A 21,393-nucleotide genomic window follows, 5' to 3' on the forward strand; every position below is an offset into this window, starting at 1 on the left:
CGTCAGCTTAGAATAAATAATCCACCGTGTGTCGCTTTAAACCAGAACAGAATTTCTGTGACCACGTCAAGGACCGGGCCTTCACACAACTCTCTCCAAAGGTGGGGGGGGGGCCCTGAGCCTGGAACCCTCAGGCATCGGGGGACCCATCTGTGCTTCGGGCTTCCAGACAAAGGACTGGTTTCCACTGGTGCCGGGCCGCGACCCCACGGCCCAGGCCCAGGCCGTGCACACAATGACCTTGGCCGGGCTGGGGGGCGCAGCAGCCCGGTGGGATCGTCACAGCTATCTGGGCAGTTGGCTGTGCGGTGACAAGGCCGGGCGGGGAAACCCACATGGAGGCCGGGCGGAAAGAGGCTGGAAAGACTGCCGGTCCGTCTGCTCTCCTGCACGAGTCCCAGCAGAGGCTAGAGCACGGGAAAGCAGCGGCTCTCGGGTCCTGCCTCTTACAAACACGGGTTTGCCTCAAAAACACGTAACAGAGGCACAGCAAACTCAGGAGCCGTCATAAGAGGAGCCACACACAGGAGGGAAACAAACGGAAAAATACACTGATGTTGCGGGAGCCGTACGTTCGTATCAGAGTCTTTAAAGCTCCTGTTTAATGTTGGGTACAGTGCTTTTCAACACAAAACACAAACGTGCACCTTCTGTGAACCTACACGGTACAGTCACAGGTAATGACGTAAAGTTAAAAAAAAAAAAAATGCCTCTGTCCTTTCAAACCCTTTCAGGAGCTGTACCTTCCACAAGAGCCAGGAAAACAGAGGCAGCAGCCGTCAGGAAGGCCAACGGCCCGCCTGTGCTCCAGAGCGCAGGGCCTTGCCTCCACCGGCCTCAGCTTCGCCGGCTCCTTTCTTCCAGGAGCTGCGTATCAAATATTTCTTTTTCCCTGCAAAACCAAAAGAAGATCACTTCGTTTTAGTCAGCAATTCCCTCTCCCAAGGCAAGAGAAATCAAAGAAAAATAAACAAATGGGATCCTAACCAAACTTATAAGCCCTTGCACAGCAAAGGAAACCATCAACCTATGGACTGGGAGAAAATATTTACAAATGATGTGACTGAAGAGGGCTTGATTTCCTAAATATACAAACAGCTCATACAACTCAATAACAGAAAACAAACAACCCAATCGAAAAACGGGAAGACCTAAATCCAAATTTCCCCAAAGACATACAGATGGCCAACAGGCACGTGAAAAGATGCTCAACATCACTAATTATTACAGAAATGCAAACCAAAACTACAGTGAGGTATCACTCACACTAGTCGGAATGGCCATTGTTATGAAGACGACAAGTAACGGGGGATTTCCCTGGTAGCGCAGTGGTTAAGATTCTGTGCTCCCAATGCAGGGAGTATCACCTGATCCCTGGTCAGGGAACTAGATCCCACATGCATGCCACAACTAAGACCCGGTACAACCAAATAAATATTAAAAAAAAAAGAAGTCTACAAATAACAAATGCTGGAGAGGACGTGGAGAAGAGGGAACCCTCCACCCTCCTCCTACACTGTTGGTGGGAATGTTAAGTTGGTGCAGCCAGTATGGAAAACAGTACGGAGATGCCTCAAAAAAGTAAAAACAGAATTACCATATGATCCAGCAATCCCACTCCTGGCATATACCCAGACAAAACTCTAATTTGAAAAGACAGGTACTTCCCTGGCAGTCCAGTGGTTAGGACTTCACCTTCCAATGCAGGGGGTGTGGGTTCCGTCCCCGGTCAGGGAGCTAAGATCCCACATGCATCATGGCCAAAAAACCAAAACACAAAACAGAAGCAATACTGTAACAAATTTAATGAAGACTTTAAAAATGGTCCACATCAAAAAAATCTTTTAAAAAAAAAAATCTTAAAAAAAAAAAGAACAGATACATGCACCCCAACATGCATTGCGGCACCCTTCACAACAGCCAAGACATGGAAACAACCTAAATGTCCATCGATGAATAGATAAAGAAGATGTGGTACACATATACAATAGAATACTACTCAGCCATAAAAAAGAACAAAATAATGCCATTTGCAGCAACACAGCTGGACCTAGAGATTATCATACTAAGTGAATTATTGTAGTTTTTTTTTTGCCACGCCACACAGCTTGTGGGATCTTAGTTCCCCAACCAGGGATGGAACCTGGCTGCGGCAGTGAGAGCACCAACCCCTAACCACTGGACCGCCAGGGAAATCCCCATACTAAGTGAAGTAAATCAGGCAGAAAAGGAGAAATACCATACGACGTCACTTATATGTGGAATCTAAAATATGACACAAATGAACTTCTTTACAAAACAGACACAGACTCACAGACATAAACAAACTTATGGTTGCCAAAGGGGAAGGGTGGGAAGGGATAAAGTGGGAGTTTGAGATTAACAGATGCACGCTGGTATATATAAAAAAGATGAACATCAAGGATTTACTATATAGCACAGGGAGCTATACTCCGTATCTTGTAACAAACTGTAGTGAAAAAAATCTAAAAAAAAGAACACAGACACACACACGTGTACACATATAACTGAGTCACTTTGCCGTACACCTGAAAGTAACATAATATTGTAAATCAATTATACTTCAATTAAAAACAAACAAACAGGGCTTCCCTGGTGCACAGTGGTTGAGAGTCCGCCTGCCGATGCAGGGGACACGGGTTCGTGCCCCGGTCCGGGAAGATCCCACATGTCGCGGAGCGGCTGGGCCCGTGAGCCATGGCCGCTGAGCCTGCGCGTCCGGAGCCTGTGCTCCGCGACGGGAGAGGCCACAACAGTGAGAGGCCCGTATACCGCTAAAAACAAACAAACAAACAAACAAACAAAACAACCAAACAAAAAAAAAAAACCATGAACAGAGAAGTGAGTGTTTCATAGGGACCAAGTTTCAGTTTGGGAAGATGAGAAAGTTCTGGAAATGATGGTGGGGATGGTTGCCCAACAGTGTCAATGTGCTCAATGCCACTGAGCTGTGCGCTTAAAAGGGTTAAGACGTTGAATTTTACGTTATGGGTATTTCACCACAATGAAGAAAAATAAACTACAAAGAAAAATTGGTGAAACAGCAAATTGTCCTTTAAAATGGCTGTTAACAAAAAATTACATGATCAGTTAGTTGACTGGCTGCCCCTCTCAGGATCAACAAGGAATATGATCCTGAGGGGGACGACCCAAAGGTAAACAGAACACAGCAGCCTAAGAACCCCAAGAGGAGACCCAAACCCTGTCGTGGTGCCGAGGCTCGATGGTTTGTGCACAAGAACCTAAACGCAACTACGGTGTGAAAAGAAGCGGGAGGTGGATGCACCAGGACAGACCCACTGCCCGACTGACACCCGGCCCAAGGGACCCCTGGCTGCCCAGGCTCGGCGCCTGAGGCGGCAGGGCGCGGCCGGGGCACAGCCCATGGCCCTCCATAGGCATCTGGGGCGCCTGCAGCCGGTTGAGGCTGCGGGAAACTCAGGACGCCCTCCGACCGGCAGCCCGAGCGGGAGGGTGGTGCCAGCTGGAGATGGGCCGCTCAGACCTCACTCTCCCGGGAGCACCGTCTCTTTACCGGGTGTGCAGGGCAGCCGCTGAGGCTGGGGACAGTCTGTACCACGAGACCCTAGTTGAGTCTTCAGCCTGTCACCGCCACGCGGCCCCGCCTGCTCCCAGCGAGGCCTGGCAGCCCGCCCAGAGACAGGATTAGGGGCTCCAGACCGCCAGTCCAGGGCGCTAACCACAGCAACGTGAGAGGAACATCTTGATCACCGCATTCTTCCCGCCAGCCAGGGACGTCCGGGCAGCGGCTGCTGCTTAATCTCACTGTTTCCTCAAATAGCCGTGGCATCGAGGCAACGGGGAAGAACGCTGGGGAGGCAAACATCAGCCCCACGAAGGACGCAGGGCGTGGCGGGCCCAGCTCTGCCCGCTCGGACCAGGGCCCCTCAGCCCAGCCACCGCAGCCGCCGGCGCGTGGAGACGAAGCCCTTCGGGACGCAGCGCGGCCTGCCTACCGGTAGCTGAGTGAAGGTCCTCGTATGTACTTCTCCTCAGCCGTCTTGTAGTCCACAGCATCCACAGCGGAAATCGCGCAGATGATGGCCTGCAAGAGGGCAGCACACGTCAGGCTCGGGCCAGGCCCGGCGGCTCGCACGGAGCTTGGAGGAGGCCGCGTGGGCGGGTGGTCCAGCCACGCCCCGGCCGCCAGGGCCCTCCCAGCTCAACACTCGTGCAGTCTGCAAAATCTCTGCTCCTGGTGTTTCCTAATTAAATCTACAATGCTCTCTTTTGGATGAGACGAAACTTCATGTCACTAAAAGCAGCGAAAGGCAGAACCTGGGGACTTCCCTAGCGGTCCAGTGGTTAGGACTCCATGCTTTCACTGCCAGGCCTGGGTTCAATCCCTGGTTGGGAAACTAATAAGATCCCACAGGCCGTGTGGTGTGGCCATAAAAAAAGAAAAAAAAAGGAAAAAAACAAGAAAACACAAAGAAGTAATCTGAATATACAATAGATGTCTGATATCAAAAGATTACTGTTACTTTTTGGAGTGAAATCATAGTATCGTAGCTATTTATTTTTGAAGAGTTCCTCTGGTTCAGAGCAGGGTCTCTCTCCCCTCGGCACAGCTGACACAGGGGCCGTCCTGGACTGTGGAGCAGCATCCTGGTCCCCACCCACAGGATGGCAGAAGCCCCCCACTCGTGACGACCACAGACAACCCCAGACATCCCCCAGTGTCCCCAGGGGGCAGGATCACCCTTTGTAGAGACACACATGAAAGTATGCACGGATAAAAAACAATCCAGAAGGAGGGACTAGAGGTGCAAGTGGAGCAAGGCCACACTATTCCAGCTGGTGACGGACACGTGAGGGTTCACGGCGCTACTTAATTTTTCTTAACGTATTTGAAACCTCCACAACGATAAAGCTCAACACTTTAGAGCCTGGTGACATTTTCCCACACATTCATTCATGGCCAGCAGCATCCTCCCTGAACTGAAGAACGGCCGAGGGGCCGTGCACCAGCTCCTCGACCGCCCGCGCCCCAGCTGAAGCGCGTTCGCAAAGCTTAAGCTCCCCTTCCCCTGGGCCAGGGACCAGCCGAGGGGCCCAGGCCGCAGCACCCAGCCCACAGCACCTCGGGGAGACGGCTCAGGCGGCACCGCCCCGGGAAGGCTTCTGGAGAACGACGCCCAGGCCCCGGCACCCCAGGGTGCCGCAGGGTCCGCCGGCGCTCACCTCGGGCAGAAGCACGTCCAGGACGAAGCGGATGCCGTCCGCGTGCCTGCGTGCCAGCAGCCTGCTGCCCGCCTCCTGGTACACCCCCTGCAGGTACTTCACCACCAGGTCCAGCTGCTCCTCGTCCTCCAGGTAGGTCTCCACACAGGTCACGTACTGACCCGAGCTCAGGAACGTCTTTAGCCACCTGGACGGCTTCCTGTTCTTCAGGATGGCCCGCAGGTGGCTCTCGGCACCCCGCGCCTTCACGATGTACTCCACCAGCTTCTGGTTGGCCCGGTCCCGGGCGGCCCGCGAGCGATCAGGGAGCACCTTCCTGCAGGCCGGCCTCCTGCCCCGCGGGTTCCCTGCCAAGGCCTGCTCGGGGCCCACCCCGCTCAGCGGGGGAAACCTGGTCCCCTGGACGTCCCGCTGGATGGACTTGCGGACGGGGGAGCCTGCGGAGGAAGCGCACTCCCGTGACTGGGCGCCCTCGGCTGTGCCGGGACGGTCCCCGAGGGCTCTCCCCCCAGTAGGACCCCCGCCCCTCGTCCCAGCTCTGCCCTCCACCCTGCTTCAGCGGCACCCTGCAGAGGCCAGTAACAGGAGGGCAGGGAAAGGGCCACGCAGATGCCCCGGCGCCAGGCGGGTGACCTGGGCGCTGGCGGCAGGTGTGGGTGTGCAGCCGCCCTCCCGGCCCCACGGCAGAGGGAAGCAAGGGGACCCCGTGGACCCAGGCATGGCTGGACCGTAGGCCTCAGGCTTGGGGCGCGCTGCCCGCCGCACACACCCCTCCAGAGCTCAAAGAAGACTGCCGCTCCTAACGGGCAAAAGAGCGGGTCCCACCTTAAAGGAGCTGCTGGTGTACTTACTTATATCAGCCGCGTAGTATTCCAGGAAAGAGCCTGCGAAGGAACCACAGCCTGCACAGGGGCGGAAGGGAAGTCAGGTCACACACAGGACTGGACTCTGCGGGGTCGTCCAGCCGGTGTGCACCCTGACCTCAAGCCCGAGGACCCCCCATGGCCGGACCTGGGACAGATGGAAACCAACCCCGATTCAAAGAAAACTGTTCTGTTCAGACCCAGGATGAGCCTCCACCAGGCGCCTGCCCATCCGCAGGGATGGGGAGAAAGCCTGCTCGGGGCAGGGCTAGACAGCTATGGGGACCGGGCCACCCTCCGCCCTCGGGGGCCCTCAGGGGAGGCCCCGCACTGCTGCCCCCCGTCACTTCGTGCAGGAGCACCGGAGCCCCACGTACCCAGTCGGACCCTGTAGTCGGTGATGAGGGAGACGCACCAGCCGATGGCCTGGTCGAAATCCTCCTTGGCCTCGTCCTGCAACAAAAGCCAGACGGCGGGCGTCAGCCGGGAGCACCTCCGAGGTCCTGCGTCCTCAGTCCCCTCGTCCAGGAAGGGGCCTGCAGACGCCCCCACACAGGGCTCCCTGCGAGGCATGTCTGGGGCCGGGGCTGTGTGCCAAGCCCTCGGGGCCGAGAGAGACACCACAGACCCTGAGAGCAGGAGGGCGAAAACCCACCGCAGGGCAGCTGACAGGCCATCAGATTGACAAGACGTGAGGTTGCAGGAGATGAACCCCGTGGAAGACGCCTCTGGGCCCGTGGCCCTCGACTGTACACGGTCAGTGGGAAGAAGTGCTGCCCCGGGGGAGGGACCCCTGGCCTGTGATCCTCACAACCACCCAAGGCCGTCACCCCCGGTGAGAACCCTTAAGCTGGGATGACCAGCGAGACCAGCCTGAGACCCACAGGCGTGTGATGGGAGGGGCAGGCAGCTCCAGAGGAGGAGGGTGCTTGGGCCGTGGCCAGGCCCGCTGACCAGCACCTGCGACAGCAGGGTGGCGCCGGCACATGCCTGAGCTCCCACGGCCCGTTTCCAGGGGACGTGCCCAGGCATCCGGGTCCCGCGAGACCCACGTGCCATCTTCTTGAACCCAGGCGTCCTTGCGATAAAACCCATTCCTCAGGTATTTGAGGCACACGAATCTCAAACTCGATTCCCCTCCCTCTGCCCCCGCCCTCCGGTCCCAAGAGCCCAAGGCTGGGTCCAGCGTGGGTGCCGACCTTCCGAGCAGTGCCCGCACTCAAGGCCCGTGGCCTGCTGCCCTCAGAGAACAGATGGTCGGCGGGAGACGCCCCGACAGCCCTACCGCATCCCACTCACCCTGGGAACCAGCTCAGACGCTGCTTCCCACACGGGAAGGCATCACCCCATGCCGAGCGCAGAGCCCGCTGACCGGGGGCCAAGCAGACACCCACGTTGGAGCGGGGCTCACGGGCCCCACTGCCCGACCCAGTCGCAGTCTGTGTTTTTGAAAGTTGGGACAACGAAGTGGTGGGTGTTTCAGAGTTAACAGACAGCACCGTGTGGACCAGCTCCTGGGGACTCGGGCTGGGCCAGTCACAGGGCCACGGCGATGGTGTTCCCTGACGTATGTGGCACTCAGGCTCAAGGCCTCGGGGTCTATGGTGCCCTTCCCGGGGGCGGCTCAGACACAGCCGCAACTTGTGGGCCTTGGCCCTGGGCTCACCCACCTCCCTTCTGCGCAGGGCGCCCTGTCCTCCACGCCAAACCTGCTCAGTGGGGAACGGCCAGCAGCCGCCCGAGGGGCAGTGACCCCCAGCGGAGCAGCCGAGGCCAGGCGCCACTCCCACAACTACCGCTGTCTGAAGGGCCTCGTGGTGGTTACCAGCCACCAAGCCAGCCCTTCAAAGCAGCGCAAACCACCATCCACGTACCAGAAGCGCCTGCTTTTCTTTACAATCAAAGTGCTTCAGTCGCCGGAGAGACACCGTGATGCTGGAAGCAGAGAGAGCAGAGGTTCACGGGAACCAGCCCCATCTCGCGACCCAAAAGCGTCCTTCCTCTGGGAAAGCGTCGGGCCTCTGCCAGCGCCGGCTCGTCGGTGGAGGGAGCCCCTCGGAGCCGGGCCCAGGTGTGCCCACACTTCCAGGCCGGCTCCGGGCAGACGGTGCTCCTGCCCTCAGTCAAGGACTAGGGGGGTGACTGGGCAGGGGGCTGCTCACGGCCCCTGCAGGGAGCCAACTCTGCTGCAGTTTGTGGGAAACGGGGGCCCAAGGAGCGTCCGGCAGGGCTGACTCTGGAAGCCGACAAGCAGTCTGGAAAACCCGACCATCTGGCCGCGTCCCTGAACACCACCTTCACAGGGATCCTCATCTGGGGCTCTGGACCCCACCCCGGCCCCCTTCGCCAGCCTCCACCCAGAAGCACTCGGCAAGAGCAGAGAACAGTGGGTTTACCCTCTCCCTTTGGGGTTCATGTTTCCTTCAATGAAAAGCACACTCGCTTTCTTATCTCTTCGCCTGACGCTTTTGACCTGTTGGCAGATCCAAGAAAACCAGGTGTCAAGGACCCAGAAGGTCGTGGGTTTTCGACACTTTCCTGATGTCACCTCGTCAAGCATGTGACGAGGAACGCAGCCGGCTTGGACTGACAGCCGACACCGGGGAACGCTCAGAAAGCGTCGCATGGCCCTCAGCGCCGCTCCGACCGAGCAGAGCCAGGGCTCTACAAGAGGAATCACGGCCGCTGCCTTCAGCACTTCCGCTCGGCTCAGGGCGCGATCCTCCTCACTCTGGGGGATGGGCAAAGCGAGCTCCGGGAGGCCCCGCCGGGCCCAGCAGAGGTCAGGCGGGAGGCGGCAGGCTGTGGACCCCGGAGGGGCCCCCCCTCCGTGTCACCAGCGCCGTGGGTGAGGCTGGAGCCCGCATACCACTGACACCCATGAACCAGCAGGGCCCCCGGAAACTGGGGAAAGCGGAATGGCGGGGAGAAGGCTGCCAACCGCAGGGGGACACGGCACCTCGGGAAGCGAGGGTCCCCGATAATCAGCCCCCCAAACCCTGCCACGGAGCTGCACGGCAACCCCGGCTCAACTGCACGTCTGCGCTCTATCTACAGGTGCCGCAAAGATTTCATTCTGTCCTTCCCGGGACGGTCTGTCACGTGTCAGGAGGCCATGCTGACCTGGACGAGCTCAGACTCATCTCGACAACAAAAGCCGCTCCACTGTGGCAGCTATCTTTCGGATTTACACGCCACTGCCTCTTCCTAGAAGTTAAAGGACTACAGCTAGAACCATCAGGACCCTGTCCCTGCCAGAAGACAAAGCGGGGGGGAAATTAAGGTGGAAATGGCAGGAGCGAGGGCAACCGGGTGGTGCCCCTGCCTCACAAATTCTCCAACTGACCATGGGCACCGTCCAAGCAGGCGGAGGAGGCACAGCCAGGACGTCAGCCACACTTAAGGGTGTCCCCTGCACTGGGGGCACAGCCAGGACCTCAAACACCTGCTGTGCAACCGATGCCCACCCTAATCTGCTCGCTAAAAAGCTGAAATGTAGAATATTGAAAATGAGCAAACTGTGGGCATTTTTTGGAGGCGGGCTTTCTAAGCCTGCTTGATAAAAACCTGACCTATAAGCCTCACAATCCTTTGTGCCAGAAGGCTGAGACCCCCTTTCCTTAGGGAAACGTGTCCACGTCGATGCTCATGTACCCAGCGTTTCCCCAGTAACAACAGAACAGTGAACCAGCTGCCCGGGTCCTGGTGTCAAGAATGGAGGACGCTGGACCTCAGGCTCGGGGGACCAACTGAGCAAGCAGGGGGCAGAGAAGGATTCTTACCACTGCGGGCCAGAAGGGGTATTTTTGGTATTTAAGCCAGACTAGCATTCCTACTTCAAACGAACGTGGTTCTAGAATTGAAAGAAAGAAAGGAAAACAAAAAGAGACAAGTTAGATCCATACCAGGCACGAAAAGCGACCGCTGGAGAAAACACAACCACGGAGACACTGTTCAAGCCCAGCGTCGACCCGAGAGTCTGAGGGGCAGGTTTGTAACTCCTGCCCCTGGAACCCAAATGCCGACCACAAGCGCGGCCAGGGCGACAGCTGGTTTCCTAGCAGTGACCGTGTGCCGTGCTCGTGGGGACAGGGGCAGGCGGGGGCTCGGTGCCACCTCTGCCGCTGCTCTGCAAGCCTCAGGTTACTCCAGGATAGAGCACTTTTTAAAGAGCTTGGCACATAAACAGAAAGGAGACCACAGCACACAATGAAGACCCCATATGGGGACTGGATTTCTGAGAAGCTCATCTGTCTGGGAAACTGGGGGCTTTAAAGGGTTAAAATAAAGAGAACTATTCAAGCAATCGTAAGATAACTACAAGTAACTTCTCAACAAAATTTAACTGCATCCTCAACCAAAAAAGTTCCAGAATGTGTAAATAACTCAAATATTCAAGAACCGGCCGCGCTGTGGTGTCTGACAGGAGGAAGGGCTGTGAGAGAAAGGGGACCTGGGGCACAGGGAGCCGCCTGGGGCACACACAGAGCGCTGGTCACCCGCGAGAGGAGCGTCGTGGCCCCCAGGACGAAGGGTCACGGGTGCAGACAGCCAACCCGGGCCGACCGGCCAAAACACCAGCAAACCAAAACCAAATGGAAGACAAAACCGGGAGAAAAGAGCCAACGCCCGGGTTTCTGGGGCTGTAACTGACCCCCATGTGGAGACGGGGACGGAAACGCCCTCTGCAAGAAGGCACAGCGGTCCCCCTGCGCCCAGCGAGCCCGCGGGGAGCTGACCCCAGTGACTCCCCAGGAGCCCAGGCACTGCAGCCCAGGCGGAAGCATCCAGACACCCCAGTAACCAGCCGCCACCAGGAACAATCGGCAGAGCCCGCGGGAAACGCCCGAGACTCGCGTACACAGAAAGGGCAGGGAGCCTGCTGCGTGGGGACGACGGGGGGGATGGGGTGGGGTGGCTCCAGGCCAGCCCCCCGGCCGTGCAGGAGAAGCCCCCAGGCCTCCCGTGCTGCTCGTGCTGCAGCCTGTGCACGCGTAAATGTTTCACAATAAAGAGATCCAAAACCACCCCCAGACCACGTTAAGACTAACGGTTAACGGGCGAGTCTAATACTGAAACCGGTCCTCAGTTATTTAGTTGAAAGCAAACTAGCTTTCCGTTCCTGGCCGGTTCTGACCTTGGGGCCTGTGTCTGACCCCCTTCCGGGGAGGACAGGGGCAGCTGACCTGTGCCCGGGGGCGGGGGCACTGTGCACACATGGGGGCGCCAAGCCCCTGCTTCTCCGGACGCCACCCGGGAAGGCTGCGAGGCAGCGCCAGGCCACACCCAAGTGGTGGCGACAGAGCCCATCTATTCACTTGGCTGCCGTCCTCCGTCCCCTCTGAGGGGACAGCAGGGAGGCTGGGCTGTCGCACCCCAGGGAGCCCCCCTCACGTGGCTGTCCTGGACAGCGGACCCCGGACTCCCTGTCTGTAAGCCCTCGGCTCAGGACGAAACCCAGGCAGCGCCGCGAGAGACCTTCCCCGGACATCAGGCACCGCAGGCCTCCCCCAAGGAAGGCGCCGCCCACTCACCACGGTATAGGAGGATTCTCGGGGGCTCCTCGTCCTCCTCGTCCTCTGCCAGGAGAGAGTTCACGGCGTCCAACTCCACTGACTCTTCAGAAGGTGGACGGGCTGCCAACAAGGGTAGATCAGACTTTCCCCGTCACAGTCCTGGGGACTCAGCCCGGGAACAACACCTCCTGATACATGGGCATCGGCGCAGAGAGCAAAGCTGCCGCGACGCAGACTTCCTCGCGGCCTCGCTCAGGCAGGGCACGTCGGTTAAAGCACATTCAACAGAATAAGAGAGAAAGGAGGGCAGGAGAGACCGCGAGCGCAAGCAGGGAAGGTGGAGGAACTGGGCAAGTGGTCCTCGCGTGCGGCTTGTCCCTTCACGCAGGCGCCCTCGGACACGCGGGGAGGGGGTGGCCCTGGGGCCAGGCCCCTTGGGAAACCATCCCCGCGCCTCCAGCGCTGGGGAGAAGGCCCCTTTCAGGGGCCGAAGAAAGGCAGAAACCCAGGAGTGACTGCGGGGCAGGCAGAGCGCAAGGTATCAGCCGTGCAGAAATGAAGATTTGCAAATTAGCATTTCAAAACTAAGTGGGATGCTACAAGGTCCAAACGGAAGGAATCATAGCGCCTGGCTGCAGCCACACAAAAATACACGACACGGGAATCCTTAAAAAGTCAGGAGCCTTTCAAGTGAGTTAATCACTTCTGAGATTCCTGCCAATTTAACGGGAGTGCATCATGGCTTCTGCCACGGGAAGAAGAAAGGAATTAATCCTCGGGGAGCAGATGCAGCATTATCACAGCCACATGCTTCCGCCCCGCGCCCCTCCACTCCCTCCCTCCGCTTCAAAACAAAAATAAAAACACACAAGTATTTGGGAGCAGTTGAGGTAATTATAGCCCAGTGGGAGAGACAGACGAAAAGGACTTAGGAGATCTCTGCTTGGGATCTATCTTGGTAACAATCTAATTCAGGATCTGGTTAAAAATACACGGGTGGGGCTTCCCTGGTGGCGCCGTGGTTGAGAGTCTGCCTGCCGATGCAGGGGACGCGGAGCGGCTGGGCCCGTGAGCCATGGCTGCTCAGCCTGCGCGTCCGGAGCCTGTGCTCCGCAACGGGAGAGGCCACAACCGTGAGAGGCCCGCGTAACGCAAAAAAAAAAAAAAAACACGGGTGTCTGGCTCCGGATGGGCCACAGGAGAAGCAGACGCCGCCCCCTCCCCGGCACACGCCTCCTCCTCTCCGGGGCTTTTACCTCCCTCCAGGAGCCAGGCGTCTCTGGTCTCCTCTGCGGGGCCGAGCTGAGTGGGGCTGCGCGGAGCCATGCGGGGCCCCGGCCTCTGGCCGCTGTCCGGGCACAGGTGCTGGGCAGGGTGGCCACGGGCACTGGGGCCGCCCCGAGGACCCTCGGCCCCACCTCCGGGAGAGGAGCGCAGGGCTGCCAGGCCGGCCACCATCTCACTCTCTTCCTCCCGAGCTCCCTCTGAGGACGGAGGCGCTTCCTGACCCCAGCTGGGCCCCCGTGCTAGGTTCCTCTCCCGTTTACTCGGTGTCGTTGTCCGGTTCACCGTCCGGTTTGCCCGGTGTTTTCTGGATCCCCGTCCGTCCTGAGCACCACTGCCGGCCAAGGAGACAGCTCGGGCGCGCAGGCCTCCGCTTCTCCCGAGCCCCTTCTTGTGGTCCACTCTGCACCCGGGGTCCTCCTTGCGAGCGGGCAGGCCGGACAGCCTCTGGGGCGCACGTTCCCTCCTCGTGTGCCCAGGACTGCCCGACGCATCTTCGTGGAGCAAAGGCGAAGGGCTGGAGTGGCAGAGCGAGGAGGCCGGTTCCGTGGGCTTCACTCTCAGAGACTGAGTGGTCCTCTCTTCCCTGGAAGAGCGTCCTTGACGCGGACGGGTCCTCTCATTCAAAACATCCAGAGCCACGCGGAGCGACCGCCTGTAGGCCAGCTCCTCCAGGGGCGTGGCAGCAACCTCGTTCTGCAAGGCTGAAGGACAGAAAAGGAGCAAAGCCTGGTGATGGGCCCTCCACCGGCTGGGGCGTCTCATTGGGATCGCTGGTCTCGGCACCTGAAGGGAGGCTGACGCTTCTCACCTACATCTTCCCAAAGGAGGGACCCGGACGACAAAACAACAGTTGAGGGCTGCAAGGTTTCCCTTTCCCAAAAGCAAACTGACTGACCCTACCCTGATTGGGTTACAGAGATACATTCCTCCAGGTTACAAAACAATGCCGCTGGCAAAACCTATTCAGAGTTTGTCCGATCCTCTCTCAGCCTCACAGTTTCAAATTCAATCAGGGTCAACAGAAACCCACACCAACTAAATAAGAACTCTGTGGGCAGTGCACTCTGGGGTGGGGGTGACGAACAGACAGCTACGAGGCTCCTCTGCAAGGGCGTTTCCAAGCCAGCAAGCGGCACCAGGGGCCTGGGAACTTCAGCCTGAACAGCCTTCCTCGTTCACTCTGACGCGCAGGCGCCGTGCTCTTTATCTGAACGAGGGGACAGAGGCGACGCCACAGCTCAGCAGGCATAGATTACGCCTCCATCAACACAGTGTTTGCCCGTCTAAAGGCAAAGGCATCCACAAGCAAGTGGCCCCCCAACACGGGCTGCACGGACAGTCACGGCATCCGAGAGGTGCTGGTCGTTGCCGCCCGAGGTGGGCATCGTGCTCTGAACGAGAGCTGTTTCCCCAGAGACGCAGGAACATGGACCCTACGTCACAGTCACCTCTGGAAGATACCCTGGGTAACCTTTATGCAAGACAGAAAGCTCTCCGCACGTGAAGTAAGCACTCCCAGTCTCAGCAGGGAGAACGCTTCCGCGTCTGGGCCTGCGGAAGGGCGCGCCTAGGCCGGTGCCCGGTCTGTCTCCCCCAGGGTGTGTGCACCTTGGGCAGAGCTGGGCCGGGCTCAGGCCAAGTCTGTCTGACCTGCGACGAGACGCCAAGGAGGCCGGAGTCTGGGCTCCACTTCCAGCCCGCCTCACGCCGCCCCCCGCCCCGACAGCCCGCAGACACCGTGGCAGCAAGGCTGGTGCCAGTCACACCCTTTTTTCTCCCCTGGGCTCAGCGATAGAATTTAAATACACATCCAACTGCTTCTCAGACCTTGGGCGGAGGCCAGACCAGCAACAGAAGCACCTCACTCTTGCTACGCGATAAGCAAAAAACATAAAAAGAGGAAAAGCCTCTCCCTTTCTTCAGGGAGGCGCCCCCCTTCTGCACGGCCTGCAGGGCCGCGGATGTGGCCTGTGGACCCTGACGCCACCACTGGCCATCCTGGGAGTCAAGAACAGGATGGGCTCGAGGGGCAAATTCTAGAAAGGGTGAAGAAAACAGACCCATCTCCTCCAGCTCAGGGAAATCACGTTCCCTTGTATGAAGGGGAAACCCTGAACAGGGTCGCTTTGCAGACCCGAGTCTCCATCTTCTCCCAAACTGCCTCTTACTTCATTAAAACCTCAGAGTTACTCAAAAACATGGTCTTACCTAACGAGGAAGCGATGCCTTCGATGTGAGACTTCTTCAGGATCTGGGCTCCCGTGCTTTTCACCTTAATTCTGCAGGGACAGGAACGGCCGTTATACGCCACCAGCCATGCCACCAAGACGTTTTCAAACATGTTTTGCTTTAAACGACAAAAGAATTAGATTCATTTTCTTCCTTTGCACCCTTCCACTCAAACCAAAAGTCACGGCCAACTGGGAATTCATGCACCTGAGGTGAGAGGCAGCAAGGACCCTGGTGAATGTTTTTTTGTTTTTTCCTTTCCCCTTTTAAGACAGAAAAGGTTGGCTGGATTTAAGAGCAAAAATAAATTCAGGGCTTCCCTGGTGGCGCAGTGGTTGAGAGTCTGCCTGCCGATGCAGGGGACGCGGGTTCGTGCCCCGGTCCGGGAGGATCCCACATGCCGCGGAGCGGCTGGGCCTGTGAGCCATGGCCGCTGAGCCTGCGCGTCCGGAGCCTGTGCTCCACAACGGGAGAGGCCACAACAGTGAGAGGCCCGCATACCGCAAAAAAAAAAAAAAAAAAAAAGAATTCAAATTGTGACTTTTATGCGGCAAATCCCACTTTCAACTGCACAAATAACTCCTTTGTTAGATTCTCAGGGTAGAGGATAATGTCACTAAAAGCTGTTTACAGACCAGCAGGTGTGTTTTAGTTTAAAAGGATGGGCTTTCCTTTCAAACTCGAGTATTCAATTACCTTCCCAGCTTCAGGGAAAGTGTGAGCTGTGGACTAAGCAGGCTTAGGAGCGGCTCTGAAGAAAGAGGGATGGGGACGCAGGGAGGCAGGGGCAGGAGCTGACTTGGTTTCATTCTCTATTTAGAATTGGGAATTCTCCCGTCAGACACACATGACCTGGGCATTTTAATCCTTCCCGGTCATCTACGTCCTTCCACCACGGACGATCAAGAACACAACGTAACGTGCTTCCCCCACACCCATGTGTTTGCCTTCTGAACGCTAAACGACAGTTTCTTATGAGAGGCACAGGCTCAAACATCAAATACCCCCAAACTCAGGGGACTGTTACATAAGTTTCTGAAAAAAAGACACACAAATACATCTGTGGGAAGGAAACAGCCCTACTTGAACCCCAACGAGCGTTTACCTCCCGTTTAATTTACATTCGTTCCATTTTTGTACTGATCTCGCTGGACATCAGTACCTCGTATGCATCTTCAATTTCCAAACTTTCGTGAAATAAAATCAGTTGTTTTCCTCTTTGGGTTATTTTGACCCCATTTATAACTAAAAAAATAAGAAGCCCTTAAGAGTGCTCTTCGCTTTTTTGGGGAAGGAGTGGTGGTATCCGAAATCCCATATGGAAAAAAGATAATATCACAAAAACACAACACTTAACTTTTTGTCTAGGGAAAGTATCTGAACGTGTAGAAAAAATTCCTTTTTTCTCTTATTTTTGGCTGACTTCTCAGTTCCGGCCAAGACCTACATTAGAAAAAAAGAAGAAGGAAAACAAAGCCTTGTTACTAAGACACAACAAACAGCTAACACAATGTAAGAAGCCGTGGCGACCCATAAATACAAATGCAGCAGATGATTCTTAAAGGAGCAAAGGACTCCAGAGGCAGGGAAACCGAGGCACAAGGTGCAGCAGCAGATCCAGACCAGTACCAGGGTTTTATCTGGCCCTCTTCCCACTATGCTGCTGGGAAGTCTCCCCGAGATACTCCTGTTATTTACTATCAGGGCTCCCGGCCAGCTATTTCCTTGAGTTACAGCCTTACATGCCTTTTTATGGCTGACTCTGTTAAATTTGTTTTTTTTTTTTCCCCAGTGTGAGGAAAAAAAAAGACACTTTCGGAAGCATAACCTTGTAAGCACTCAACCAAAACCCCATTAGACGGGGAAGGAGGGAGAATCGGTGCCAACGGAGAGGAGCGCCAACTGTTCAGACTCAATTATTTCGCTGAAGCAGCTCCTAGGTATCTCCTGATAAAGATTTTACTTGTCACCCGAAAGTCATTTCTAATTCCTGAAATTACAGAAGAATGGCTGTCACCTTTGCAGGCCATAATCGCTTTTTCCATCTGCAGAGGACATACTTGGCATCCATCGTGATTTAGACTCATGTGGTAAGCAATAATGATTTGGCACAAACAAAGTACTTGAAGGTCTGACGCGATGTGCCCTGCAACAAAATTTGCACGGTGGTTTATAACATCGTTTGCTTCCCATTTCAGCGCAGACACAACCCTCAAGGGCAAAGGTTAGCGGGGCTGATCCTCAAGGAGATGGTTCAATTCCATCATCCTGCAATGAGTGGGCTCAATGCCAAAAAGAAGTGACTGGCCTCAGTGCCTAGGGAGACGCCTGGATGATTTTCATAAATAAAATACAGCCAAAGTCCCTCCCAAAGGTTCTGTCTAGATTACTTTTAAAAGGCTCCTGAATAAATCAGCCTGCCTCCAACGTCGGCGGGAGAGGCGTTGTAAACAATCAAAGCTTAAAAACAATCAAAGCTTACAACCCTCCCATGTTTGGGGAGTTAACAGTTGACCACAGCGCAAAAAAATAAAATGAGAGGAAAATGACTGCTCTTTTGGCTGCCGTGTCCCTGAAAGGACTGGACAGCTGCAGACCGTTGATTACATCAATGGGGAAGGCTGGTCTGGCGGTGACAGTAAAGAAAAGGACGTGGGGGGGGTTCGTTTGTGCAAAGAGGGGTTCACCCCGGCAGGAGAGGGTGGGTCCAGTTAGCAGAGGATGGGGGCTTCAGGGAGCGGGGGGGCTTCAGGGAGCAGAGATAGGGGTTCAGGCAGCAAACGAGGGGCTTCAGGGAGCAGAGGTAGGGGTTCGGGGAGCAGAGATGGGGGTTCAGAATGCAGAAGTGGGGTCCAGGCAGAAAAGGGGTTTAGAGAGCAAAGGGGTTCAATGAACAGAGACGGGGGCTCCCGCGGCAGGGCGGGTTACCGCCCTGGGAAGCCTCTTTCGGGGTTCGCCCCTCCCCCAGGCCCGCCCCGCCGCCTCAGCCCCCGCCCGGACGACCCGAGGGGCGCAGCCCGCCGGGCTCACCCAGCGCCCCGCCTCCCCAGCACGGCGTCCCCGAGCCCGGTGCGGAGGGCGAGGTGGCCGCGGCGGTCCAACAGCGGTTGCACCCGCGCCGCCCCACGCGCAGCCGTCCGCGCCCGCGCTCACCGCCTCCGCCTCCGCCGCCGCCGCCGCCGCCGCCGCCGTCGCCACCTCCGCCGCCGCCGCTCCCGCGGGCCGGGGGCGGGGCCAGCCTGGCGGCGGTACTAAGCCCCACCCCCGCCGCCGACCAATGGGGAGCCCGCGTTCGCGCCACGGCCCCGCCCCTTCCGCCCGGATGGGCGCAGAGAGACAGGCGGGCGCGCGCTAGGCTGACTGAAGGGCGCGGGCGGGCCTGCGGGCTCGAGGTGGGCGGCGACGGCGGCGACCTCCATCTTGTGGCCCGTGCTCCCGCCTCCTCTTGCCTGCGCCTGTCAGGCCCCCTTGGCTCTCGAGGCCCCTCCCCGCCGAGGCCCTGAGGAAAGCCTCGAGAGCCTTCCAGAACCTTCCATGGCCTGAGGCGCCTGCGGTGAGGCGTCGCGGCGGTTCCGACCCGCGCCCACCAGAGGGGTGGTCGTGCGTTTCGCACATGACCCACTTGTGTGGGCGGTGACCCGGGAAGCAGGTACCCCGCCGGCCGCGTCAGTACGGTGGTCGCCGTGGGGTCGGTGTGAAGACACAGTGTGGGGTTCAGGTGTGTGAGGTGGCGACCCCACAGACGGCCGCACACGCTAGTGTGTCCCCTCCGCCCGGACCCAGAGTGTCTGTTGGGTCGAAGGCAGAATTCGGGGTTCGGCGTCTCGTGGCGCCGCGTTCGGGAGCCGGTTCTGCTCGGCCCGCTTCGTTTGGGGAAGTTTTGTGTCAAACGCGGCGGGTCGCGAGGGGGCCGTGGACACCGGTGCAGCCCACGCAGGGCCAGGTGGCCGCTCGCCCCGGTCATGCGGCGGTCGGAGTCCCTGTTCACAAGATCAAGGTGTTGAGCGGGGTCCCTTCGTGGCCTCCTTAGGGCCCCGAATGCATGGAAACACGGCGGGGCGTCTCAGTCCACAGGCCATTTGGATGCTCTTTGAGAAAATACAGATTCCTCCGTGGTGCGGCTGGGTCGCTGGGGGGGGGGGGGGGGGGGGGGGGGGGTGTGTGTGTGTGTGTGTGTGTGTGTGTGTGTGTGTGTGTGTGTGTGTGTGTGTGTGTGTGTGTGTGTGTGTGTGTGTGTGTGTGTGTGTGTGTGTGTGTGTGTGTGTGTGTGTGTGTGTGTGTGTGTGTGTGTGTGTAAACACGTCTTCATCTTTGACGTGGTTCATGGTTCAGTAACAAACATAATACGTTTTTTCTGCCATCATCCAATTAGCAAAGGTGAGAGAAATCCTCAGGCCCGGGCCCAGCGCGGGATGTGAGATGGGCAGCCGTAATTCGGGTCTGCTGAGACGTGTGAATTGGTACCTTTCTGGAAAACGACTTGACGTTATCTGTCAAATGCCTCGAAAACGTTGCAGACCCTCCAACCCTGCAATTTCCACTTCCAGAGATTTATCGTAAAGATATAATCAGATGTGCACAAAGATGGGTGTGCAGTGATGTTTTCTGCAGCGTTACCTATATCGTGGAAAAAATCAGGAGGCCCTGAGATGTCCAACAGTAGAGGTGTGGTTAGCTGAAACATGATCGAAGTTATTTTTTGAAATGTCTTCGGTAACAAGAAATATTTATGATGCATTTCCAGTAGAAGGGGAAAAACTTTTAATGAAAGCCAAACAGACTCTGAGAAGGGTGGATCTTGTCAAAGGATGTTCCCTCACTGACTCTGCCAGTCATTCGTGCTGCTTCAGAAGTAGACCCTTTGGTGCAGCTGTGAGTCTCGATGATTTGGGGTGTGTGCTTATTCTTTAAACGAATGTTTGAGAGACTACTTGGTGACAGGAACTGGCCATACAGTGGTGAGGAAAATAGCACTCAGGGAACTCAGCCTGATGGAGAAGACATTTAATAAAATCACAACTAAGACTGAAACACTTTATGCTGGCACTACTATATGCACTTTGCAATTATTAATTTTATTTAACGCAAGAACCCTAAAATGTTAGTATAATAATCGGCCCCGGGACTCCCCTGGTGACGCAGTGGTTAAGAATCTGCCTGCCGGGCTTCCCTGGTGGCGCAGTGGTTGGGAGTCCGCCTGCCGATGCAGGGGACACGGGTTTGTGCCCCGGTCTGGGAAGATCCCACATGCCGTGGAGCGGCTAGGCCCGTGAGCCTTGGCCGCTGAGCCTGCGCGTCCGGAACCTGTGTTCCGCAACGGGAGAGGCCACAACAGTGAGAGGCCCGCGTACCGGAAAAAAAAAAAAAACAGAATCCGCCTGCCAATGCAGGGGACAAGGGTTCGAACCCTGGTCCGGGAAGATCCCACTTGCCGTGGAGCAGCTAAGCCCGTGCGCCACAACTACTGAGCCCACGTGCCTAGAGCCCGTGCTCCACAACAAGAGAAGCCACCACAATGAGAAGCCCGCGGACCGCAATGAAGAGTAGCCCCTGCTCGCTGCAACTAGAGAAAGCCCGTGGGCATCAACGAAGCCCCAAGGCAGCCATAAACAAACAAATAAATAAATAAAAAGAATTATACCGTTACTATGATGCATTTAAAGATAAAAAATAATAATCAGCCCCGTTGTTTTGGTTATCACTGTACAGCAAAGGACCATGAAGCCCATTAGCTGAAAGAACCGAGTTGTTTGCTCACAGTTGTGCAGTCTGGCCTGGGTTCAGCTGCGTGGTTCTTCTGCTGGTCTCGCCAGTGGCCACATGGGTGCTTGTGTTCACCTGGCAAGTCAGCCAGAGCCTGGGCCTGTCGGGTTTGTCTCTCCACATGCTCTCAGGGCCTGGCCCCTCCACATGCTCGCTTCAGCAGGGAAGCAGACTTGTTGCCTACACGGCTGCTCAGGGTTCCCAAGAGTACAACGGTGGACACTGCCAGTCCTTCTTAAGGTGTAGGCTTGGAGCTGGCACGGTCTCGCTTCCACCATGTTCTCTTGGTGAAAGCAACTCACAGGGCCAGTTCAGATATAAGGGGAGAGGATTATACCAGCAGATGTGATTCATTGGGAACTTTCAAGGAAACTTAGAAAGAGGTTAAGTCACCTGTCTAAGGCAGAGCTAAGACTTGAAACAGGAAGTCCCACTCCAGAGTCCAGATTGGTAACCACTGTACCAAAAAATAAATAGACGTTCTGAAGAAGTTAATACAGGAGAAGCGC

General features: G+C 56.8%; 1 protein-coding gene and 1 long non-coding RNA gene across 4 annotated transcripts; one reads left to right on the forward strand and one right to left on the reverse strand.

Moving 5' to 3' along the window:
* Positions 1-573: 573 nt before the first annotated feature.
* PWWP3A (PWWP domain containing 3A, DNA repair factor) lies at positions 574-18,330 on the reverse strand. 3 transcript variants are annotated; one of them, XM_073803562.1, is made up of 14 exons: positions 18,275-18,330; positions 17,139-17,267; positions 16,479-16,564; positions 15,101-15,171; positions 12,862-13,593; positions 11,624-11,725; positions 9,872-9,942; positions 8,486-8,562; positions 7,964-8,024; positions 6,467-6,542; positions 6,078-6,128; positions 5,227-5,663; positions 3,999-4,087; positions 574-892 (listed from the first exon to the last, which is right to left on the reverse strand). In XM_073803562.1, exons 2-14 carry the CDS (start codon positions 17,190-17,192, stop codon positions 838-840), a joined length of 1,962 nt encoding a protein of 653 aa, XP_073659663.1. In that variant the 5' UTR covers positions 17,193-17,267; positions 18,275-18,330; the 3' UTR covers positions 574-837. The 3 variants fall into 3 exon arrangements, with proteins under 3 accessions (XP_073659663.1, XP_033710822.1, XP_033710823.1); XM_033854931.2 differs by having other exon boundaries at positions 18,152-18,291; XM_033854932.2 differs by lacking the exon at positions 18,275-18,330 and having other exon boundaries at positions 15,101-15,239; positions 17,139-17,155.
* LOC141278415 (uncharacterized) lies at positions 18,276-20,801 on the forward strand. The gene is made up of 2 exons (XR_012331167.1): positions 18,276-18,770; positions 19,494-20,801. It is a non-coding gene; the product is annotated as an uncharacterized lncRNA (long non-coding RNA).
* Positions 20,802-21,393: the final 592 nt, after the last annotated feature.

This window comes from Tursiops truncatus, chromosome 3 (genome assembly GCF_011762595.2).
Source record: "Tursiops truncatus isolate mTurTru1 chromosome 3, mTurTru1.mat.Y, whole genome shotgun sequence".
Taxonomy (NCBI): domain Eukaryota; kingdom Metazoa; phylum Chordata; class Mammalia; order Artiodactyla; family Delphinidae; genus Tursiops; species Tursiops truncatus.

Excerpts from the sequence above, each read along its gene's own strand:
- PWWP3A (XM_073803562.1), bottom strand. The coding sequence starts at position 17,192 with ATGGATGCCAAGTATGTCCTCTGCAGATGGAAAAAGCGATTATGGCCT. Across the intron at positions 15,172-16,478 it reads ATACTTTCCCTAGACAAAAA|AATTAAGGTGAAAAGCACGG; the intron begins GTTAAGTGTTGT and ends CTGTCCCTGCAG. Across the intron at positions 893-3,998 it reads GGACCTTCACTCAGCTACCG|GGAAAAAGAAATATTTGATA; the intron begins GTAGGCAGGCCG and ends TTGGTTTTGCAG.